Source organism: Gossypium hirsutum, chromosome A12, assembly GCF_007990345.1.
Source record: "Gossypium hirsutum isolate 1008001.06 chromosome A12, Gossypium_hirsutum_v2.1, whole genome shotgun sequence".
NCBI classification, from domain to species: domain Eukaryota; kingdom Viridiplantae; phylum Streptophyta; class Magnoliopsida; order Malvales; family Malvaceae; genus Gossypium; species Gossypium hirsutum.
The window spans coordinates 5514982-5540577 of NC_053435.1; the positions used below are offsets into that span (position 1 = coordinate 5514982).

Below are 25596 nucleotides of genomic sequence, written 5' to 3' on the forward strand. Positions count from 1 at the left end.
AAATAATTTCATTCCCATACATGTGTTGCTGCATAAAAAAAATAAATTGTTAGAAGCAAGTGGATTTTGCCTCCTTGCAGAACCTAATCAAAAGACAGCAATAACGAGAGGAAGACGAGACAAGTTAAAAGCAAATGGTTCATTAATACAAGGCATTGAATGTAGTACCACTGTGCACATTATTATATAATATTTGTATATATGGATATTATGGCATTGAAAACTAGTAGTGTTTGTTGCTACCGAAGGGTGATGAGTTGTGATGATTGTGGAGAGGAGACACAGCAGAAACATTTTGGCGATAGTTGTGGGGATCGAAATCGAGCTAGTTCATGTTGCTTGCTTCCAATTGATATTTAAAATGGTTGAGATTCCTCGTGTCTACCCTCAACCTGTAATATATATGTTGAGCATATGGTAAGGGGACTACAGCAAATAGCTAAGCAGAGTTGAAGACACATATCACTTTTGCATAACAAGAAAATGGCAGCCTCTTACCATGCTCGATCGAACAACTTGCCCTCAAGGCAACACCCCATCGTTTCACAAATCGACGAGAACTTGAACCGATTGAGGGCATCTCAATCAGCCTCTACATCATCATCGATAGGCCACAATCTAAGTGGTCTTAAGGATTTGCATAAATGTGTTGATGTATTGCTTCAATTTCCCCTCACCCAACAAGCTCTCGCCCAAGAGAAGCAAAGGGAAATGGTTGAAGAGCTTTTGGATGGATCTCTCATGCTCTTGGATGTATGTACCACTGCTAAGGATGCCTTGTTGCAGACAAAGGAATGCACACAAGAGCTTCAATCAATTTTGCGCAAAAGATGTGGAGCGGAAGGGCTTGCTAATGAGTTTAGGAAATACTTGACATCTAGGAAAGCCATGAAAAAGGCAATCTGCAAGGCCTTACAGAACTTGAAGCATATACAGAATAAACTCAGTACTCCTGGCGAGAATGGAGCTGTGATTAGCGTCTTAAGAGATGTAGAAGCAGTTACCATTAGCGTGCTAGAATCCGTATTGTCCTTTATTTCAAGGCCAGAGGCAGAATCAAAATCGAGTCGTTGGTCGCTGGTTTCGAAGCTAATGCACCAGAAGAAAGAAATGTGCGAGGAAGAACAGAAAGCAAATGAAATTTTGAATGCTGAAGCTGCAGTGCGTTCCTGCATCAAATCCAAAAACATGAAGCATGTCGAGAACGTGCAAAAGGAGCTTCAAAGCTCAGAGTTGAGCATCCAAGATCTTGAAGAAGGCCTTGAAACCCTCTCCAGGCGTATGATCAAAACTAGAGTTACTGTTCTTAATATCATCAGCTGTTAAATATTGGCATCGCAGTTGTACATATATACTGTAATTTTACAGAGGTTATACAATAGAAAAGAAATACAAAGATTATACAATCTTCTTTCTCAAGATTCTACCTCTTGTGAAATCATTTAGTTATATTTCCAAAATGGTTGCAGTAATTTTTTACTTCAAACATATTCAACTACGAGCAAGAAAAAACTTGAAAAATACTTTTATCCAGCACATGCTAATATCCAAAACTTACACCCGAATCCCAGTAACTTAAACCTACCTTTAATTTTCCCAAGTTGAATTATAGAGCCTCGTCATGTGACAGCCCTAAAGTGACCCTAGTCGGAAAGCGGTCTCGGGACCGCTAGACCGAGTCACCAAATTATTTGAATGTGATAATTATTGCCTAAAATATGTGAATATAAATGTGTGAAAGTTTTAAGCTTCGATTTAGTTAATTGCATGTGAATTTAGTTGATAGGACTTATGTGAGAAAATTTAGAAATGTGCTAGGCAAATGCAAGTGGCCTAATAGTGCATGTAATCAAAGGGGTGGACTTGCATGTCAATTTCCCCCATTTAAGTACTAGTGGCCGGCCATGACAAGGGATGATGGGCAAAACATGTCATGAAACATGTTGTGTTAATGAAAAATAAAATAAGAAGCATGGGCAAAACATGTCATGAAACATGTTGTGTTAATGGAAGAATAAAATAAGAAGCATGGGCAATAAACTAATAAGAAATTGAAGGAAGAAAACAAAGAGAAAAAATGTGTTCATCATTCTCATGCATGACCAAAAAAAAAAAGAGAAAAGCTCTCATGTTGTTCTTGGCCGAATAGGAGAAAGAAAAAGAAGGAAAAAGAGCTTTGAGGAAATCGGCTATGGTGGTTTGATAGACTAAGGTATGTTTGATGATGTTCCATGAGATGCATGCATGTTTTAGTAGTTAGCTTGAGTTCTAAATAGCCCATGGTTCAAATCTTTACTATGTCATGGAGATGATATTCGGCCAAGGTGGATTGGTGTTGATATCATTTGCATGCTAAAAGTGAAGCTTTGTAATGGTGCATGTGATGGTGGATTGATGATTCTTGAATCTTCTTTTTAGCATTTTTGAGTGAGACATTAAGTTCTTTGTTTAACCATGACCAAAAATTGAAATGGTATGGTGTTGTGATGCAATCGGCCCCAACATAGACATGTATGTTCGGCCACATGAATAAGTACATAAGTTATGTGTATGTTCGGCCATAGGTAGCCTATTGATGGCTTTAGCTTGACTTAGAAAATTCGGCTAAGGGGAAATATTAGCTAGTATGTTGAATTCGATTCGTGATTTCGTACATATGTGACTCTAGTGTCTAATTATATATGGGCTAAGTACCTTGAGCTTCTCTTTTGATGTTCGAATGAATTGTATTAAATTGCTTGATGTGATTAAAAATGCGTATGACCATTGTGTATTTGAGCTAAAAGGTGGCCATATGACCTATCAAACTCCTTGTCATATTCGGCCATAAGCTAGCAAAATGAGACTTTAATGAGTTAAATTTGTTTGAATTAAGCTCAAGAGCAAAGGGGAACTAAATCCGATAAAGGGAAGGAAAAAGTGGTCGAATAGCCGTCGAACGACAACATCCGAGGTAAGTTCTTGAGTAATAGAGCTTAAATTATGATTTGATTAGATCATGTTTTAAGCAAATTAAAATCATGCTCTTTGTGTGTGGCTATTGAGCCGAAATTGCAAGAGTGATAAGTGTCTTGTGTTTGAGTTTTGCTAATGAAAATGAAATACGAATGTGTCATGATTTATTGTTAAATGTGCATGGTTATTCGAATGATGTCCGGGCTAAGTCCCGAAGGCTTTGTGCTAAGTGACCATATCCGGACTAAGATCCGAAAGCATTTGTGCGAGATACTAATTCCGGGCTAAGCCCGAAGGTATTGGTGCGAGTTACTAAATCCGGGTTAAGTCCCGAAGGCATTTGTGCGAGTTACTATAACCGGGCTATGTCCCGAAGGCATTTGAACGAGTAGCTATATCCGGTTAAATTCCGAAGGTACGTGATTTGGGAATGAATGATCTTGCTGTAAAAATTTCAGTTAATACGCTTGTAACATCCCAACATTGAGGTATGTTTCGTATGTGCTTTGAATTAGTTGAGCCCTTACAAATAAGTATTCGCTCAGTTGATAAATGAGCTACCGACCTTTGGCTAAGTTGATCTTTGTGTATGAATATAAGGGTTGGTAATGTGAAGTAAGTATGATATTGAAAATTTGTGCATATGAAATTATCTGTTTAGCTACATGAATGCTATACTTTTGTTGTGCTGGAATCCCTTGCTCAAAACTTACTAAGCATAAATTGCTTACTCCGTTTCTTTGTTTCTCTGTTTTATAGATTTTGGCTCGTCAGCTATCGGACTTGGGATTTTTGGAAGTCGAAGTCTCCCACACTATCAAAGCCCCCTTTTGGTACAATTTTGGTTGAACTTTGAAATGGCATGTATAGGACTACCCTTTTGTTGTTGGTCATGTACCCTTCGGTTTTGTGTAAATTTGGATAGCCATGCGATAATGGCTTAAATATACTTTGATCATAGCATTATAATCGTTTTGTATGTTGTCCGTCGAGAGGTATGGAAATGTTGGTAACGGTTAGCCATGGGAAGGGTTATTCTTGATCACTTTTGGAATATGTATGACAAACTCTAGTTGATCCATGGAGGATCATGAAATAGGTAAAGTTTACCTTAAAAAAACAGATGCTGGCAGCAGCAGTGATGTGGATGTGAAAAATCACTAAAAATAGTAGGAATGGAATTAAATAGTGAATAAATTATGTAAGTGAACCTTGATGAATCTATTTTCATAAGAAAGTAACGAAACAATCATATGGACAGTATGTTAAGAGATATTCAGGTTCTGGTCAGACAGGGCCAGAACGGTTTCTGGATTCCCTGTTCCGACTTTGGAAATTCATTATAAATTAACCAGAGATAATTAGGAGTCATGCCATATATTTATAGATTCCTCTCTGAGTCTAGTTTCTATAGAAACCAACGGCATCAGTATTGAAGCTCTGTGCAGGGAGATATCCAAATCGTAATGCATGAAGGTCAGTGTAGTCACACCCTGTAACAGGGGAGAATTTAACTAATAAACTGTACTAATTGGTCCAACCAAAAATTCTAGAAAAAAATATGTATATGGGCATATGATTCTAGTTTCAGGGAAAAATTACGAAACTGATTTTCGAGTTGTGAAACTCAAGATATTATTTTTAAGGTGACAGTGATGCAGTTAGCCAACTGCCTGGAAATATTTAAAATGGATTGCGATAGTAAGCGAATTTAGTCTGTGAACCCCTCGTGTCCGACTCCGGCAACGGTCTCGGGTACGGGGTGTTACACGTCATCACAACTGGTATCTTGGAATATCTCAGAAAACATTTCTATGAATATGTGAGCTGCCAGGATTCCTCTTGTCCCACTGAAGACAATGGAAGACTTGCTAAAAATTAAAAACTCCATGCCCGTCAGTTTATCACATGGAAGATGGCAATGAAAAGATACTAATTTGATATTATGTTAATCATAAAATTTTCTTATTTTACGGGAAAAGGAAGGAAGGATCAGAAAGTGGATCTTGTTCAACTTCAGACCTTTCTTTACTTGGTTATCAAATTTGTTGGGTTTTTGAACAATTTATCCGGAGGAAGTATGAAGCTCAGTATAAAACTTAAGCAACAACGTAATAAATTAGGATAAAGAATGAAGGAAGATTGAGCTTAAAAAAGTATCGATATTTGCAGGATAAACAAATAGAATTTTACTTGGTGAAAGAAAGCAAAAATTGAGAGAGTATTTTTCTTGAATGATTTCTATTGAAATTCATTGATTAAAAAAGATGGCATAATGCCAATACATATACCAGTCATAAGCTGGTCAGCTTTGACAGGTATCACTTACTATTTTTAGGCTTTATTGCAACTTGCACAACTTGCACATTGCAACTTGCAAATCACAACTTGCACAATTAGGTTAGCTGATCTACCAATCTTATTAGCACCCAATTACATTAAATACACTACCTACTTAGTTATAATTTAACTAAGTTACAAAATATTAAATAAAGTAACAAAATGAAACTGAAATTGAACAGTAGCATCAACTTCAGTAGTTGCATGTACTTTATGTGCTATAAGTGCGGCTTGATCTGCTTCTTCATACTTCATCCGCATAACTTGTTCTACATAGTCAGCTCCTTGGCTGCTTCATGTGCTGTATGCATACTTTATTTGATAATAATACAACAACTTGATCCTTTTCTTTACAGCTGCATGTACTTCATTCGGAGATATTCTAACAGCTTGATTTTCCAGCTTGATCTTCAATACTTCATCCGCATGACTTGTGTTGCTTGGTCTGCTCCTTGGCTGCTTCTTATGCTACATGCAGGCCAACTTTAACACTCCTCCTTGGCTTGCATGCTGCATAGTTCTGACTGATCCCTTTACAACCAGCCTTGATTTAAGTTTGTTCAAACTACCATCAGCATTTTGCTTGGCTCGAAACACCCTCTTCACTCCAATAACCTTCTTGTTGGCTAGTCTTGGAACTAAATCCCAAGTTTGATTCTTGTCAATCATGCTCATCTCATTGAGCATGGCCTACTTCCATCCTTGTTGAGCTTCAGCTTCTTCAAAATAGCATGGTTCAACAGCAGCTACTTCAGCTCTTTCATAAATCTCAGCCAATGGTCTAATGCCTCTGACTGGTTCATCATCAATGTCTATTTTAGGACCATTTTGATTAGCTTCAGCTTGATCTGTTGCAAGATCTTCAGAGACTGCCTCTGGTTCTTTTTTATCCCAGTTCCAGCTTGACTTCTCATTGAATACTACATCTCTGCTTACAAAGACTTTGTTTGTTGAAAGATCAAGTATCCTATAACCCTTCTTGATACTGTTGTAGCCCATCAGAATACCAGGTTGAGCTTTCTTATCAAGCTTGTCTCTTTTTGCTACTAGAACATTAGTGTAACATACACATCCAAAGACTCTTAGGTGAGCTAGTGATGGTTTGAACCCGAACCAAGCCTTGAATGGAGTTTTCTGAGCCAAAGCCTTGGTTGGGAGCCTATTTTGGAGGTAAATAGTAGTGTTAACTGCTTCTGCCCAAAATGTCTTAGGCAAATTTCTTTCAAACATTAGGCACCTGGCCATATCCATCAAGCTTCTGTTCTTTCTTTCACTTACACCATTTTGTTGAGGTGTATAAGTGTTGGTGAGCTAGTGTTTGATGCCTGCTTTATCACAGAACGTATGTATCCCGGATGAAGCATACTCAGTCCCATTATCAGACTTTAATGTCTTCAACTTGTAACTTGTTTCAGTCTCTGCTGCAGCTTTAAACTTCAAAAATACTGAAGCCACTTCTGATTTTTGTTTCAAAAAATAAATCCAGCAATATCTCGAGTAATCATCAATGAATAAGATGAAATACTTGCTGCCACTCAGAGATTGAGTCTTCATTGGACCACACACATCAGTGTGTACAAGTTGCAGTCTTTCAGAAGCTCTTCATGCTTTGTTTGTAGGATATGGTAGTCGTGCTTATTTTTCTAGCTGACATACTTCACAAACTTCTTCCTTTTCAACTGAGTTGGTGAAGTTTTCAACCAAATTTCTTTGGTTAGCTGAGTCATTGAGTTGTAATTGACAAGGCCAAGTCTTTTGTACCACAGCTTGGATTCATCCCGAGCAGCTGTGTAGGCACTGTCTGCACCCTTTTTCCAGTCCACCATAAAGCTTTTGTCAGCCATGGTCACTGACATGAGCTTGGATCCATTTGGATCACTGATTAGGCACTCCTTGCCTTTGAACACCACAGAATAGCCCCTTTTTAGCAATTGAGCTATACTGAGCATGTTTCTATCTATTTCAGGCACCAAAAGTACATTTGAAACAAGTTTCATACCTGTAGGAGTTTCAACCAGCACATCTCCTTTGCCTTCTGCTTTGATGAAGTGTCCATTTCCAGCCTCCACCCATGTTTTGAAGCTTCTGTCAATTTTCTTGAAGATAACAGTAATAGGGGTCATGTGGTTTGTGCAACCATTGTCAATTAGCCATCATTTTGTGGCTTTTCTTTTAGTAGCTGAGCAAGAGACAGCAAAGACTCATTCTTCTTGATCACTTTCTTCTTCTGCCACTTGAGTTTCAGCTCTTGGCTGTTGAGGTTGATTTGGCCTCTGTTTGCCTTTGTTTTTGTAAACTTTTTCTGCATGGCCTATCTGTTTGTAGATTTTGCACTGCACATCAGGCCTAAACCAACATACTTCACTCGGATAACTTAGCCTTTTACAGTGTGGGCAAGATGGATATTTTCTTGCACCATCTGTCTTTGGCTTGTCTGACCAGGTTTTCTTCCCTTTGTATCTAGAGAAGCTTGAGGCTAGTCTGGTTTTGGCTTGTAAGGTACCTTCTTGATGCTCCTCCAGTCTACTTGCTCTCCTTTGCTCTTGAGCATAAAGAACATTGATTAGCTCTGTCAATGAGATGCTGGTCAACTCCCTCGAGTCTTCAAAAGATGAGATCTTTGCCTCATACCTTTCAGGTAAGGTTGAGATCACCTTCTCCACAATTCTTACTTCACTAAATTGTTCTCCAAGTAGCCTTATGTTGTTTACTACAGCCATGATTCTGTCAGAGTATTGCTTCACTGTTTCTTCCTCCTTCATCTTCAAGTTTTCAAAGTCCCTTCTTAAATTCAGTAGCTGTTGCTGCCTTGTTCTTTCAGTCCCTTGGAACTCCTCCTTCATCTTATTCCAGGCATGCTTTAGTGACTTACAAGCCATGATTCTTGTGAAAATCACGTTAGACACACTGTTCTGGATGCAAGACATGGCTTTGTGCCTTTTAGTTCTTTCATCAGAATGTTGTCTGATTTGAGCCACTGTTGGATTGGCTCTAAGAGGTGCTGGTTCAACTTTTGATTTGATAACCTCCCATAGGTCAAATTTTTGTAGGTAAGTGTTCATTTTTATTACCCATATGTGGTAGTCTTCTCCATTGAACACTGATGGTGGCGCTGGTGAGAATCCTGAGGAAGACATGGTTTTAAGGATTGAAATATGACAGGTCCACTAAGAATTTGGCTCTAGATACCAATTGTTGGGTTTTTGAACAATTTATCCAGACAAAGTATGAAGCTCGGTGAAAAACTTAAGCAACAACATAATAAATCCGGATAAAGAATGAAGGAAGATTGAGCTTAAAAAAGGCTCGATATTTACAGGATAAACAAACAGAATTTTACTTGGTGAAAGAAAGCAAAAATTGAGAAAGTATTTTTCTTGAATGATTTCTGTTGAAATTCATTGATTAAAAAAGATGGCATAATGCCAATACATATACCAGTCATAAGCTGATCAGCTATGACAGGTTTCACTTACTATTTTTAGGCTTCATTGCAACTTGCACAACTTGCACAACTTACACATTGCAACTTGCAAATCACAACTTGCATAATTAGGTTAGCTGATCTATCAATCTTATCAGCACCCAATTACATTAAATAAACTACCTACTTAGTTCTAATTTAACTAAGTTACAAAATATTACATAAAGTAACAAAATGAAACCGAAATTGAACAGTAGCATCAATTTCAGTAGTTGCATGTACTTTATGTGCTGTAAGTGCGGCTTGATCTGCTTCTTCATACTTCATCTACATAACTTGTGCTACATAGTCAGCTCCTTGGCTGCTTCATGTGCTGTATGCATACTTTATCCGGTAATAATAAAACAGCTTGATCCTTTTCTTTAGAGCTGCATGTACTTCATCCGGAGATATTCCAGTAGCTTGATCTTCAACACTTTATCGCATGACTTGTGTTGCTTGGTCTACTCCTTGGCTGCTTCTTGTGCTGCATGCAGGCCAACTTCAACAACAAATTGCATGAAAAATAATGGTAAGTGCTAACACATACGTAGAAATAATGAATCAATTGACTGTTTTTCCTTAATATATTTGAAAAATGTCACCAACTCCCGTGCATTGCCAACTAGGATGGTTTCAATGTGTACAAAGAAATGGCAAGGATATATATATTAAAGTGCTTGGATAGTGAGCTGGAGAGATGGTAGAGGGGAGGCATTTCATGAACATTGCTACCAACCTTTGATCGAGATCTTAATTAATCATGTCAACATTAACAGATAGAAGAAGCATTTGAGATTCCCTTTGTCTTTATAGATAGATATGAATATACATATATATAACTTGGGAGCAGATGCCTAGTATTTCAGTGAAAATTGCAAGAAACATTTATTCAACAAATAGGCTTCTTTGCTCAGAACAAAAAAAAATGGCAGCCACTCGATCCAACAGTTTCCCCCGCTCATCTAGACAACACCCACTAGCAATAGAAGTTAATGAGCATTTGAATAGATTGAGGGCTTCTGAAGAGGCATCTACTTCATCATCATCAATAAGCCATAAACAAAATGGCTTTCAAGATTTGTATGATTGTGTTGTTAAGTTTCTTCAGTTGCTTCTGTCCCACCATGCTTTAGCCCACGAATGTGCTGATGAGTTGTTGAATGGTTCTCTTAGACTCCTCGACCTTTCAGTACTGCTAAAGATATTGTGCTGCAAACAAAAGAAAGCGCAAGTGAACTTCAATCGACTTTGTGTCAAAGTAAAATCAGTGAAGCCGAGATTGTAAGTGAAGTGAGGAAATACATGAGCTCTAGGAAAGTTGCCAAAAAGACTATCCACAAGTCATTGGGAAACTTGAAGGTCATACAAAGGAAAAACACAGTCTCACTTTCAGAAACTATTAGCATACTGAAGGAGATTGAAGCAGTGACTTGTTCTATGTTTGAGGATTTGTTATCTCTCATCTCCGGACCAAAGCCTGGAAGTTGGTTATCAATTTTGAAACTATTGCATCAAAGAAGAATAGCGTGTGAAGATGCTGGAAGAAACATGAATGAATTCAAAAAGGTTGATGTTACTTTGAAATCCTTCGGAATAACCAAATCTGATACCATAAATCTTGAGATGCAAAACAAGCTAAAAAACTTGGAGTTGTTTATTCAGTATCTTGAAGATGGACTTGAATGCCTCTTCAAGTGTATGATCAAAGCAAGAGTCTTGCTTCTTAACATCCTTACCCTGTAAAAAACCAAACCCAATTTTGGATTACATCATGTATAGAAATCAAATATACATACATACATACATACATGCATACATGCATATAAATGAAATACTCTTTTCCATTTCCATACGACAAAAGCTCCCTGTTATTTTTCCTCTCTCAGTAGCATTTGTTTTAACCTTCTTTTCTTCCAGAGAAAATAAAAAAGTTACAGAAAACAGTAATTAGATAGTAATGAAACAAAGTTAACCTTGGGTTTTTGTACTAGATAGTAATGAAACAAAGTTAACCTTGGGTTTTTGTATTTTACTTTCTTCTTATATATGATGCAATTAATTTATCAAGTTTGAGGCTGGTAGGATTCCTTTTGTCTCTAAATTAAACAATAATCAATCCATTCACACGGATGTATGCATTAATAGTGATAACAGCAAGCTTATATTCAAATCTATCACACGTTTTAATTAATGAAAAATGGTGAGGCCAGCTTGTTGCCAAATATCAACCATTAAACTCCACACTCTTTTTTTTCTATTTGCTGGCAATATGTGTAGAAATTATTAAGTTTGCATGCAGATATTTCCTCCCTCTGCCGCAACAAGATAATCATATAATAAACTCCACCCATTTTTCTGTTTGTTGCCAACATGTGCAACATTCACATATTGCGTGCAAATCCCTTGTTTTTACAAATAGTTGAATTGTAGTAGGAACAAAACAACTCTCCAAATAGGTAAGGGAGGTGAGTTTATGACAACTGAATTCAACACCTTTCGTGGGGCAAATGGAACAAACAAAGAGTTCACAACACCTTATACATCTGAGCAAAATCACGTAGCAAAACGCAAGAACTGCACTGTTGTTGAAATATGCAGAAGCATGGTGAAATAGTTGTCGCAACAGTAGAATACGCAACTAAAATTATGCACCACTTGGTCTTCTAGTCTATAAAGACTAGATCTCTTCAAAAATGGTAAGAAAAGTGACTAAATGGTAAAGTTCTCATTTCTACCGTAAAAGTTAAAGACCTAAATTGCAAAATCAATAAACCAAAAAAAAAATATAAAACTTAGTCTAAAGTTAAATTTAAATTTGCTAAATACCTAAAATTCTAATTAAAACCTAAAAAATAAATAAATATAAAGGGCCTAAATTTTATCAAATTTAAGTAAGATCTAAACACCTAAGCAACTCAAATCAAAAAAAGAACTTAACTTTTAGATGTAAAATTATAGACAACTAATTATCACAACATACCAATTTCATCAACATTCCATGTAGAACTTGTACATTCAACCATCCCGGATGACTCGATAATGATGATTTTACTGTTTGCATATTCTACCATCCCGAGTGGCCCAACAATGATGGCTTTGAATATTTGCATGTTCTATCATCTTGAGCGGCCTAACAATGATGGTTTTGAATCATTATATCATGTTAAAGTAGCAACACCAACATTGTTAATGTTGCTTATGTTTGGTCTATTGCTCTGATTAATTGTTTTCTGTTGATTTGTTAATTGATTCTTTAGTCAATGTTTAATTTGATCAGTTGTTCTTGTTTTCTAGCACGGTGGGTTGTCATGGGATGTGTCCCTAGTTTTAAGGGTAGTGGGGTGTAATGGGGTGTAAGCCTATATAAGGCACTCAATTGATTTTAGAAATTATAGTTTAGTTCAGCTTCCCTTATTTTTATTGTTTTCCTCTATTATCTGCTATGTGTTCCTCATTTTGGTATCTGTGCCAGGTTTTTATATTGTTTGTTGTGTCTCATCTTGGCAAAATCAGCGGCCTTCATGCCATCGGTGGAGTTAAGAAACTCAATAATAAGAACTTTAACACTTGGTATACATGTATAACGTCGTACTTGTAAGGCCAAGACCCGCGGGAGATGGTGAATGAAAGCGAAAGCATGCAATTGGTGGCAGAGTCTATAATAACCTGTTTTTCAGTTGTGTAAGAAACGATGGTTTCGAAACCCCATTTTTGATATTCGAGTCCTTCCATATTATTATTTAACATTTATGAGGTTACTATAAAATTTAATTAAAGTTTGATCCATTAATTTATCAATTTGATAGTTAATTATGGTACAAGAACTAAATTCTAAAAGTGGTAAAATTTTTTCGCTATGAATTTTAATTAATTGAAGACCACTTGATCAATTGAGCGATTTTTAACATAGTGAATGGTGGTGATGGACAACTATCATCCACCTAATTAGCTAATTAAGGTTAACATTAGTTAAATATTAATTAATTAAGTTAATTATAATTAATTAAAGTTTAATCTTAGTATAAAAGATAAATCAAAGAAAAAAAAAGTAATTTTTCATGTTCATCTTCTCCCCACCGTATCTAAGAAGAAGAAAAAGGGTTTCAAAGCTTTCAAACTTTGGTCCCTAAATTGGTAAGTGACTTTAAGTCTGTTTATTGTAATTTTTATATTTCTGAGGTCCCGGAAACTTGATTTAGCTAACTTGTGCACCATTTGTAAAACCTTTAAAGTTTTCAAAATTTTTCATTTTTGATTTATTGAAGTTTTTGGTGCTAAATTATTTGATTTTAAGCTTAGAAGTGAAAAATGACAAGTTTGTAAATTTAATTGCTAGTTTTTGAAAATAAGGACTAAAATGCATTAATTTAGAAAATGGTATAATATTTCTACAATTTTGTATAATATAGGGTTATAAAAGGATGAAACTGAGACCAGTTTCAAAATCGATACTCAAATTTGAAAGTTATGGCAATCTCAATTTTAGGGACTAAATTGAATCAAATTCAAAACTTTAGGAAATATTTGAAAAGTGAAATTGAAGTGACTTATTTTTATAATAAGATGAAATAAGGTATTTGGAATTGATAAATTGAAATGAATTATCGTATAGATCAGGAATTGAATCAATCAAATGATAATTGAGGAAAACGCAAAATTTTGTATTAGTGATCGACATCTTATTTGTTGTTGTTTCTGCCAAGTAAATTCATATGGGACTTACTTTATTAATTCATGATTTTTTTTGTTTTGCTTTCTAGTTTGAATTGTTATGAATATAATGTCTTTTGCCATCTAATGGCCTAAATCTTAAAATATGAAATATATGAAAAATACGAATAGGTGCATGGTGTGGAATGGATGTGAAATGTTATATGATTAGATGATATGTATATGATGTTGTTACAAGGATTGGAATGATACAAAAACTATAACGGTGCTCGTGTAAACTTAGTAATCAATTAGGATACGAATAACATACCATTAGGGTCCCAAAAAGGAAAACAAGTGTTTGATCAAGGATTAATATGATGAATTGAGATCCAGCATCTATTGCAGATTCTCTGAAACTTGTGAGAGCAACTTTAGCTTGAAGCTTGTGTGAGAAAATCAGTATCATGTATCCGATTTCAATTTTATTATAATTCTCTAGATGAAGATAGAAATGAAAACGGTATTAAATGGCAACAAAATGATTGAAAAGAATTCTTATGAATGGAATTATACATGTTTGCAATTTGATTATTGATAAGTTCTAAAAGTAACATGTTTTAACCTCATTCTTAATGCGTTTTTGGGTGATTATTCGATGTTAATTGTGAATTTTATGCTCCTAATCCTTTACATACATGTTTTGATGCTTAATAGAGCACTTGAGAGCGAAAAATGAGCAAATATCGAAAAATTAGAGCAAGCTACAAGAAAAGCACGAGCTGACCTATTGCACACAAACCAGCCACACGGTCATGTGACCCACATAGACACATGGTAGGTCATCTCGTTTTCACGAGATTTCACACCCAACTTTAAAAAAATCAGTATTTATAGGTTTTTCGGGCATTCTAAGACATATGGTTGACCTCAACTATACTACTGTTCGATAAGTGCGCTTGCCTTAGTTGAATTTTTAGTTAGTTTTACGACCATCAGTGGGTGAAATTGGAAGTTACCCTAGCTGATTAAGGGAAGTTTATGATGAATTTTTATGAAATTTAAGTTCTAATTTCATATTAAGGTGGTTTTATTAAGTAATTTTGATAGAAAATGGTATTTAGGACCTAATTGTGAAAAAGTTGTGAATTAGAGGTTGGTGTTGAAATTTAGAATATAAAAGGTTGTGAAATAGTTTATAATGATAAAATAAAGTGTTAATTGAGAAAAATTAGTTCAATTGATGGGTGAATTGAGTAGGGACTAAATTGTAAAAACTTTAAATTTTGGGGTAAAAGTGTAATTTCAAAAGTTGAAGAGCATAAATTGTGAAGTGAAATAAAAATGAAATAAATGCTAATGAGTGAAAATATTTTATATTATAGATCAAGAATCCAAAGACGAACAAGGAAAAGAAAAAGTTACGGAATAGTTCCTAGATTTTGAAATCTTCTACAAATCAGCCGGGTAAGTTCATATGGTTGAATTTACATGTTTATTTGTGAATGATTGAATGATATAATGTGTTATTATATATGAATTTGCTGTGGGATTGTGAAATTTTTGTTAAAATGAAAGAATAAAAGTGGAAATTCAAATTGGGAAAAACGAAGGATTGAGTATGTTCGTATCGTGACATGTGATGAATTGATAGATAAGACCATGGCTGATCCATAGAAAAGTTGTGAAATGTAGGTATGGTATCATCCATACTGATTTGTGAAACGTAGGTATGGTATTAACCATACTGAGTTGTGAAACATAGGTATGGTATTATCCATACTGAGTTAAGAAACGTAGGTATGAAATTTCCCATACCGAGTTGTGAAATGTAGGTATGGTATTTCAACGAGGAAAACCATATTGAGTTGTGAATCGTGGCACTGAATAACGACGTACTAAATTTCGTAAGCTGTTTCTGCTAGAATTAAGTGACCCAAATTCTTATTTAAATAAAATACGATGGAAAATAAAATAAAAGTAAAATCCATATAGAACCAGACTTCTTTTATTTTATTTTAGAATAAGGTTTTTAAACCTTATTAAACTCCATCTATTTTATATTGATTAGGATAAGGTGTTTCAATCCTACTAGAATGTGGCTTTGCAAGCCTATAAATAGACATAGTCTATTCCTCTTGTATTTGATTCAAATTTTTCGACATAGTGATTTTTCTTCTCCTCTACCCGTGCTTTTTTTCCCGTAAGGGTTTCCACGTAAAATTTGTGTGTTCTTTATTTTATTTTATTTATTTTATTTTATTTTTCACAAATTGGTATCAGAGTTTCCGGGTTATTCATCTCGATCATGGTAATGGCGTCTTTGAAGTATGAAATTCCGCTGTTGGATCGCAACACCGGATTTGCGTTGTGGCAAATTAAGATGCAAGCAGTTCTTGCACAGATGGATCTGGAGGATGCCCTGCTAGGGATAGATAAGATGCCTTCGACATTAACAGATGAAGAGAAGAAGCGTAAGGATCGAAAGGCATTAGCACAATTACATCTGCATTTGTCCAATGAAATTTTGCAAGATGTGATGAAAGAGAAAACTGCCACTGCATTATGGAAGAGGCTAGAACAAATATGTATGTCGAAAACTCTAATAAGCAAGTTGCATATGAAGCAGTGTCTTTATGCTCATCATTTGGAGGAATGTGCGTCTGTACACGAACACTTAACAGTGTTTAAAGAAATTCTCTCAAACTTGGAGGCCATGGAGGTTCAGTATGATAAGGAAGATCTAGGGTTGATTCTACTTTGTTCGTTGCCCCCGTCTTATTCAACCTTTAGAGACACGATTTTATATAGCCGCGAGTCTCTCACAGTTGATGAGGTTTATGATTCTTTAACCTTGTATGATAAGATGAAGCATCTTGTGGTTAAACCCGACTCTTAGGGAGAGGGTCTCATTGTTTGTGGGAGACAAGATCGGAATACTGATGATGATCGTGGTAGGACACAGGAACGGAATCCTCGTGGTAAATCTAAGAGTAGATCAAAGTCTTCAAATAGAGGTAAAACTTGTAACTTCTGTAAGAAGAAAGGGCACATTAAATCTGAGTGCTATAAGCTACAAAATAAGATTAAAAAGGAGACTGCAAATCAAAAGGGAAAACAACCAGAAAATTCTAGTGAAGCTGATGTTGTAGAAGAGTACAACGATGGTGAACTTCTAGTCACTTCTGTCAATGATTCTAAAGTAAGTGAGGAGTGGATACTTGATTCAGGCTGCACCTTCCACATGAGTCCCAATCGGGATTGGTTTACAACTTACGAAACAATATCAAAAGGTGTTGTTTTGATGGAAAATAATGCTTCGTGTAAAATCGTAGGTGTTGGAACAATTAAAGTTAAGATGTTTGATGGAGTTGTCAGAACACTTAGTGACGTGCGGCATGTTCCAGAATTTAAAAGAAATTTAATTTCGTTGAGTACTCTTGATTCAAAAGGGTACAGATACACAGCTGAAAGTGGGGTTTTAAAGATTTCCAAAGGGTCCCTTGTTGTGATGAAAGGGCAGAGAAAGATTTCCAAGTTATATGTTTTACAGGGTTCTACTATTACTGGTGATGCAGCTGTCGCTTCCTCTTCCTTGTCAGATGATGATATTACTAAACTTTGGCATATGCGCCTAGGGCATATGAGTGAGAATGGCATGGCAGAATTAAGCAAAAGAGGACTTCTTAATGGGCAAGGAATTTGCAAACTGAATTTTTGTGAGCACTGTGTTTTTGGGAAGCGAAAGAGAGTTCGATTCACTAAAGAAATCCATAACACGAAGGGAACGTTGGAGTATATTCATTCTGATCTGTGGGGGCCATCCAGAGTGCCTTCGAGAGGTGGAGCTAATTATATGCTAACCTTTATTGATGATTTTTCCAGAAAAGTTTGGGCGCTTTTCCTGAAGCAGAAAAGCGACGTGTTTTCCGCATTTAAGTCTTGAAAAATTATGATTGAAAAATAGAAGGGAAAACAGATAAAATACCTCCACACAAACAATGGCTTAGAGTTTTGTTCTGATGAGTTTAATAGATTGTGCAAGTCAGAAGGGATCATGAGACACTTGACAGTTTGTTATACTCCATAGTAAAATGGCGTTGCAGAACGAATGAACAGAACGATCATGGAGAAGGTTCGATGTATGTTGTCAAATGCCAACTTACCGAAGGCATTTTGGGCAGAAGCGGCCTCTACTGCATGTTTTTTGATCAACCGATCTCCATCCATTGCCATTGAGAAAAAGACTCCACAAGAGGTATGGTCTGGTAATCCTGCTAATTATTCTGATTTAAAGATTTTTGGGTGTCCTGCGTATGCTCATGTTGATAATGGAAAATTGGAACCGAGATCTATTAAATGCATTTTTCTTGGTTATAAAGCTGGTGTAAAAGGGTATAAGTTATGGTGTCATGAAAATAGAAAAGTTGTGATTAGTAGAGATGTTGTTTTTTATGAAACTACTATGCTACCTAACTTATCTCTTAAAGACTCTTGCAATAAAGAAAATCAAAAGAAGGTGGAGCATCAGATTAATACAGAGTCAACTCCTTAAGCCAGAACAAAAATTGAGAATAGAGTTGCTTCTTCACCACAATACTCTATCACCAAAAATAGAACTAGAAGAGAAATTAAACCTCCAAAGAAGTATGACGAGGTTGATCTAGTTGCTTATGCTTTAAATGTGGCTGAAGATATAGATGCGAATCAAGAGCCATCTAATTATTCTGAGGCGGTTAGCTGTGAAGACTCAGAAAAGTGGATGTTTGCTATGCAAGAAGGGATGGAATCACTCCACAAAAACAGAACATGGGACCTTGTGAAACTTCCTAAAGGTAAAAAGGTTGTTCGTTGTAAATGGGTGTTTAAAAAGAAAGAAGGGACTCTAGGAGTTGAAGAACCCAGATATAAAGCAATGCTTATTGTAAAGGGTTACAATCAAATTCCAGGAGTGGACTTCACAGATGTGTTCTCTCCAGTTGTTAAGCATAGTTCGATTCGAGCTTTGCTTGGTATTGTGGCCATGCATGATTTGGAGCTTGAGCAGTTAGATGTAAAAACTGCATTTTTGCATGGAGAACTTGAGGAAGATATTTACATGCAACAACCAGAGGGTTTTATAGTCTCAGAAAAAGAGGACTATGTTTGCTTGCTGAGAAAGTCCCTTTACGGTTTGAAACAGTCACCAAGACAGTGGTACAAGAGGTTTGATTCCTTTATGACTTTTCATGATTTCAAAAGAAGTAGTTTAGACAGTTGTGTTTACTTTAAGAAAAACAGTGATGGTTCTTCTGTGTATCTACTTCTTTATGTTGATGACATGTTGATAGCAGCAAAAGATAAAGGAGAGATAAGAAAGGTTAAAGCCCAACTAAATGAAGAATTTGAGATGAAATATTTAGGACCAGTAAAGAAGATACTTGGTATGGAGATTATCAGAGATAGAAAAGCAAGTAAATTGTACCTAAGTCAGAAGGGGTACATTGAGAAAGTTCTTTGCAGGTTCAATATGCAGAGTGCTAAGCCTATTAGTACTCCTTTAGCAGCCCATTTCAGACTTTCATCGGCCTTGTCTCCTCAATCAAATAATGAGATTGAGTACATGTCACATGTTCCTTACTCTAGTGCAGTGGGATCTCTCATGTATGATATGGTTTGTTTACGTCCAGATTTATCATATGCAGTCAGTGCAATTAGCAAATATATGGCAAATCCGGGTAAAGAACATTGGAAAGCAGTTCAGTGGATTTTAAGATACTTACGAGGCACTACTGATGTTTGCTTATAGTTTGGAAGAACTAAAGATGGAGTTATAGGGTATGTTGATGCTGATTTTGCTGGAGACCTTGACAGAAGAAGATCTCTCACAGGTTACGCCTTTACAATCGGAGGTTGTGTAATTAGTTGGAAAGCCACTTTGCAAACTACAGTAGCTTTGTCTACCACTGAAGCTGAGTACATGGCGATTACTGAGGCTTGTAAAGAAGCTATTTGGTTGAAGGGACTATTTAGTGAACTCAATGAAGACCTTCAAATCAGCACATTATTTTGTGATAGTCAGAGTGCCATCTTTCTTACAAAAGATCAAATGTTTCATGAGAGAACAAAACACATTGATATTCGGTATCATTTTGTTCGTGATATTATTGCTCGTGGTGATATTGTTGTGAGCAAAATTAGTATTCATGAAAATCCTGCAGATATGATGACTAAGTCACTTCCTATAACCAAGTTTGAGCATTGCTTAGACTTGGTTGGTGTTCATTGTTGAAGTTAAACCCTTAAGGGGTTTTATGGAAGAAGTGGAGAACTTGTTTATTGAAAGTTCGCGATGAAGAACTTGTTCATTGAGAATTTGTGTCAAGGTGGAGATTGTTAGAATTAAGTGACCCAAATTCTTATTTAAATAAAATACGATGGAAAATAAAATAAAAGTAAAATCCATATAGAACTAGACTTCTTTTATTTTATTTTAGAATAAGGTTTTTAAACCTTATTAAACTCCATCTATTTTATATTAATTAGGATAAGGTGTTTCAATCTACTAGAATATGGCTTTGCAAGCCTATAAATAGACATAGTCTATTCCTCTTGTATTTGATTCAAATTTTTCGACATAGTGAATTTTCTTCTCCTCCGCCCGTGGTTTTTTTCCCGAAAGGGTTTCCATGTAAAATTTGTGTGTTCTTTATTTTATTTTATTTTATTTTATTTTTCATAGTTTCCTAATTTGATAATAAGTAATACAAGAGGAGTGAACCAAATGAAAGAGATTGAGTAGTTGTTAATGTTGAGCTCAACTATGTGAAGTATTATAACAATGGTTGTGGATGGCAGGGAACTATAGTAAATGTTTTGTTATTGTTTGGAAATATTATGATTGGTAAGCATTACTTTTAAACCTATGAACTTACTAAGCTTCAATAAGCTTACTTGTGTGTGTTTGATATTTTTATGTAGATTGAATTGAAGTGAAGTTGGTAGATCGGATCAACACAACAAGGCACACTATTCAGATCAATTCTGCTAGCTTTTGTTTTATGTTTAAAGATTTATACGGCATGTATAGAGTTTAAATGAAATGAAGTAAAGATGTTATAAACTAGTTAACAATATTTTGTACTAAAACAGTTTTTGGTTAGTAGTAGTAGTTTGAATTTGAAAATTCACCATAAATTATGGAAATTGAATTAGAAGTTGAATAAGATATGAAATTAAAGCCTATTGAATCTAGTTTCACATAAAAGAAACGGTGTAAGCAAAATACTTTCATATTAGAAGATATTTGAATTTTTGTGGGACAAGGTCAGAGTGATTTCGAGCTCCCCTATTCTGACTTTGGAAAATCATTAAAAATTGTAAAAAAATAATTGTGGGTTATAATTTATATTCTTAGAATTATAAATGAGTCTAGCTAAAAAAAACAAACGAAAACATCACCGGAATTTTGTACTATGAGATAATTAATTTTTAGTAAAGAAAGGTCGAAATTATCAAATAGCAGAGCAGGGGTAAACTTTAAGAATAAACTGTACTTTTTGGCTAATCCATAAATTCTGAAAATTTTATGGTAGAAAGATATATGAGTCTAGTTTCAAATAATTTTTATGGATTTTAATTTTGAGTTCTGTATCTCCAGATATAAATAATTTAGTGACTATGACTCTAGTGGATAGCTTTGATGTGAATATAAGTAAATAATGGAATTATTGTGTAATTATTCCGTAAACTTCGGTAACATCTTGTAACCCTGTTCCGGTGACGAATGTGGGTTAGGGGTGCTACATATAACACATATTAAAGACAAAGTAATAAATAAACTTAATTTCAAAAAAAAGCTATAGAATTAAATTACTAAATTCAAATGATTCATTGGCTTCCAACCTCCACATGCAAAATTTTGCATGAAATTAAACAATCTCACCTTGCATTTAGGCCCTTCGATCTTGGCCCAATCTCGAATTCTTTTAATTGAATCACATGATGTGCCCGATATCACTTCAAGGACGTTTGAAATTCCCAGTAATAGGACTTACATTTATATATAGAGAGTTGGTACTTGTATATATAGTTAAAGATAGATAAACAATGGAAGACCAAATTTAGTAGAACCCATATCCAAAATTCATTGAAAAATGTAAAGAGCTCGGAAACAGAAAAAGTTTCTCTTGTTGAGATGATGATGATAGCAAGGCAATGGTTAACTTGGTAAGGGAGATTGAAACCGTGACTTGTTACATGTTTGAGAATTTGTTGTCCTTTCTCTCAGGGCCAAAAGAACAATGAAAGAAGACCAGCTGGTTGTTAGTTTCCAGAATCGAATAGCAAACAGGAAGAGACATTAATGAATTTGAAAATGTTGATGCTGGTTGTGGGTCAGGAGATGAACACATCATGTTGAGATGCAAAACCAGCTAAAGGACTCGTATTGGCTAAAAAACAGTAGTAATAATAATAAAGAAATAATTTCATTCCCATACATGTGTTGCTGCATAAAAAAAATAAATTGTTAGAAGCAAGGGGATCTTGCCTCCTTGCAGAACCTAATCAACAAGACAGCAATAACAAGAAGAAGACGAGATAAGTTAAAAGCAAATGATTCATTAATATAAGGCATTGAATGTAGTACCACCCTGCGCATTATTGTATAATATTTGTATATATGGATATTATGGCATTGAAAACTAGTAGTGTTTGTTGCTACCGAAGGGTGATGAGTTGTTGTGATTGTGGAGAGAAGACACAGTAGAAACATTTTGGCGATAGTTGTGGGGATCGAGATTGAGTTAGTTCATTTTGCTTGCTTCCAATTGATATTTAAAATGGTTGAGATTCCTCGTGTCTGCCCTCAACCTGTAATATATATGTTTGTTGGATCTAAGTGCAACAGCAGCAAGCTTCAACAGAAAGCTTGTCTAGCAAGTCTCGTGACTTGCAGGAGAAACAAAGCAGAAAACTCAAATAGATTTTGAAGCAAAACTAAAAACGGAGAGCATATGGATGAAAACTTGTTGAATTCATTCATTTAACTGAATATGGCACAAAGCCAATACATAAAACAAGTTTACAATCTTGACAAAACAGTAGGTTGACCTAAACTTCACCTATTACCACTAATACACATAGTAACTTGTGCTAATTAGCTTGAACAAATAAACAAAGCTGATTTATCAGCTCAATCAACATCAAAATTACATCAAACATAAACCTAACATAGTTATAAAGCAACTAAGTTACATTACTCTAACTTAAAATTACAAAATGAAACATATACAGCTTGCTGACTAGAAGAACCAGCAGCTTCTGCATGTAGTGCCTTCGATAGTCTTGGTTGCTGCATGCTGACCATTACTTCAACACTCCTCCTTGGTTAGCATGTTGCAAACTCCCATATTAGCTCTCAGGTGTTGAAACTTGGAAACACTTAGTGCTTTTGTTAAAATATCAGCAATTTGCTCTTCAGAACTGCAATGTATCAGCTTAACAACATGAGCTTGCTCCATTTCTCGAACTGCATAAAGTTTGATGTTGAAGTGCTTGGTCCTTCCATGAAAAACAGGATTCTTTGTAATAGCAACTGCTGATTGGTTGTCACACATTATCTCAGTTGCTTCCTTTTGCTCATGATTGATATCTTTCAAAATTTTTCTAAGCCATATGGCTTGATTGACTGCTGCAGCAGCAGCCACATATTCTGCTTCTGCAGTCGACTGAGCCACTACTCCCTACTTCTTTGAGCTCCAGCAAATCATAGCAGAGCCTATGTTGAATGCATAACCTGTAGTGCTCTTCATGTCATCCAAGGAACCAGCCCAATCACTGTCACAATATCCAACTAGCTTCAAGTTCTCAGTCTTGGTAAACTGCATTCCATAGGACAAAGTTCCTTTGATGTATCTTAGAACCCTTTTTGCAGCTCTAAAATGACTTTCATTTGAACAATGCATAAACCTCGAGAGTAGACTCACAGCATACATTATGTCAGGTCTAGTAGCAGTCAAATACAACAAACATCCAACTAGACTTCGATAGGTTGTTTCACAAACCTTTTCATGCTTGTCTTGGCTCGAGAGTTTTTCTCCAACAGCAACTGGTGTACTGGTTGCTTTGCAATTCTTCATTGAGAATTTGTTGAGAACCTTCATAGCAAAGGTCTTTTGACTTAGCCAAATCCCATTCTTAGCTTGAGTTACTTCCATGCCTAAGAAGTAAGACATCAATCCCAAGTCTGACATTTCAAAGTGCTGTTGCATTTTGGCTTTAAAGCTGCTTAGCATCTCATGATCTCCTCCTGTCACCAGTAGGTCGTCGACATATATTGAGACAATGACCTGAGTTTCAGCACTAGTTGATTTAACATACAGAGTTGGCTCGCTAAGACTTCTTTCAAATCCTTGACTGGTCAGATAGCCATCTATTCTGCTATACCAGGCCCTTGGAGCCTGTTTCAAGCCATACAAGGCTTTGTTGAGCTTGTACACCATTTCTTCCTTGCCAGGCACCTTGAAACCTTGAGGTTGCTCCACATAAATCTCCTCTTCAAGGAATCCATTCAGAAATGCTGATTTTACATCAAGTTGGTGTATCAGCCACTGTTTTTGTGCTGCTAAGGCAACTAGCAGTCTAATAGTGTCTAGCCTGGCCACTGGTGCAAAGGTTTCCAGGTAGTCTGATCCATACCTTTGACTGAAGCCTTTCACAACCAATCTAGCCTTTAACTTGTTTAGGCTACCATCAGCATTGTTCTTGACTCGATAAACCCATTTAACACCAATAATCTTCCTGTTTGTTGGTCTATCAACCAGACTCCAGGTCTGATTCTTTTCAATCATCCTGATTTCTTCAATCATTGCTTGCTTCCAGTCCTCCTGGCTTTCTGCTTCTTCAAAGCAACTTGGTTCAACAGTAGCCACTTGTGCTCTTTCATAAACATCAGCCAGTGATCGAGTGCCTCTGATTGGAACATCATCTACATCCATTTCAGGTGTGTTTTCATCATTTTCAACTTGGTCCAATGCCAGATCTTCAGCCACTCCCTCTGGTTCAGCCTTCTCCCAATTCCAGTGTCCTTTTTCATTGAAAACAACATCCCTGCTAACCAATATCTTGTTTGTAGCAGGTTCTAGGATTCTGTAGCCCTTTTTAACCAAGCTATAGCCGATCAAGATCCCTGCTTGAGCTCTTTTATCTAGCTTGCTTCTCTTCTCAGCTGGAACTTGTGTGTAGCACAGACAACCAAAGGTTCTGAGATGAGCCAGTGATGGCTTAAACCAAAACCAGGCTTCAAATGGAGTCTTCTCAGCCAGAGCCTTGGTTGGGAGTCTGTTTTGGAGATAAACTGCTGTGTTAACAGCTTCAGCCCACAGAGTTTTGGGCAAATTCTTCTCAAACAGAAGACATCTTGCCATGTTCATCAAGCTTCTGTTTTTCCTTTCACTGACCCCATTCTGTTGGGGTGTATACACATTAGTCAACTAGTGTTTGATACCTGCTTCTTCACAGTAGGCTTGGAACTGAGCTGAGGTGTACTCAGTTCCATTATCTGACCTTATTGCTCTAAGTTTGCAACCAGACTCAGTTTCAACAGCAGCTTTATACTTCAGGAACACAGATGGAACTTTTGATTTCTATTTTAGAAAATAAATCCAGCAGTATCTTGTAAAGTCATCAATAAATAATATAAAGTACCTGCTTCCTTTGAGAGACTCAGTCTTCATTGGTCCACACACATCTGTATGCACAAGCTGGAGCTTCTCTGATGCTCTCCATGTTGTGCTTGTTGGAAATGGCAATCTTGCCAATTTTCCTTGCTGACATATCTCACAAAGCTCATCATTCTTCACTGAATCGATGAAATTTTCTGCCAGACCTTCATTGACCATGCGGGCTATGGATTTGTAGTTTGTATGTCCAAGCCTCTGATGCCAGAGTCTAGAGTCATCAGTGGAGGCTATGTAGGCTGAATGTAAGTCATTTGGCCAGTCTACTTCAAAACATTTATCAGTCATGGTGACTGTTATGATGTTTGATCCACTTGGATCAAAAATTTGACATTCTTTCTCCTTGAACACAACTGAGTAACCTTTCTCAAGTAGTTGAGTTATACTGAGAAGGTTCCTATCGATTTCAGGTACCAAAAGTACATTTGAAATGATTTTGCCACCTGTAGAGGTATGAATCAGCAC

General features: G+C 36.1%; 3 protein-coding genes across 3 annotated transcripts; 2 read left to right on the plus strand and 1 right to left on the minus strand.

Annotated features, from left to right (window-relative positions):
- The first annotated feature begins 483 nt into the window (after window positions 1–483).
- On the plus strand, window positions 484–1326 carry LOC107921187 (uncharacterized). Its single transcript, XM_016851070.2, has one exon. It carries the CDS (start codon window positions 484–486, stop codon window positions 1324–1326), a length of 843 nt encoding a protein of 280 aa, XP_016706559.2.
- Window positions 1327–7496: 6170 nt separating this feature from the next.
- LOC107921179 (uncharacterized) lies at window positions 7497–8432 on the minus strand. The gene has a single exon (XM_016851059.1). It carries the CDS (start codon window positions 8430–8432, stop codon window positions 7497–7499), a length of 936 nt encoding a protein of 311 aa, XP_016706548.1.
- A 1254-nt stretch (window positions 8433–9686) lies between these two features.
- LOC107921170 (uncharacterized) lies at window positions 9687–10504 on the plus strand. Its single transcript, XM_016851049.1, has 2 exons — window positions 9687–9851; window positions 9935–10504. The coding sequence occupies exons 1-2, from the start codon at window positions 9687–9689 to the stop codon at window positions 10502–10504; spliced, it is 735 nt and encodes a 244-aa protein (XP_016706538.1).
- Window positions 10505–25596: the final 15092 nt, after the last annotated feature.

Bases quoted from the DNA above. Each gene is read 5' to 3' on its own strand.
- LOC107921187 (XM_016851070.2), top strand. From the start codon at position 484: ATGGCAGCCTCTTACCATGCTCGATCGAACAACTTGCCCTCAAGGCAA.
- LOC107921179 (XM_016851059.1), bottom strand. From the start codon at position 8,432: ATGTCTTCCTCAGGATTCTCACCAGCGCCACCATCAGTGTTCAATGGA.
- LOC107921170 (XM_016851049.1), top strand. From the start codon at position 9,687: ATGGCAGCCACTCGATCCAACAGTTTCCCCCGCTCATCTAGACAACAC. The intron at 9,852-9,934 runs GTTGTTAAGTTT...TGGTTCTCTTAG, and splicing joins TTCAAGATTTGTATGATTGT to ACTCCTCGACCTTTCAGTAC.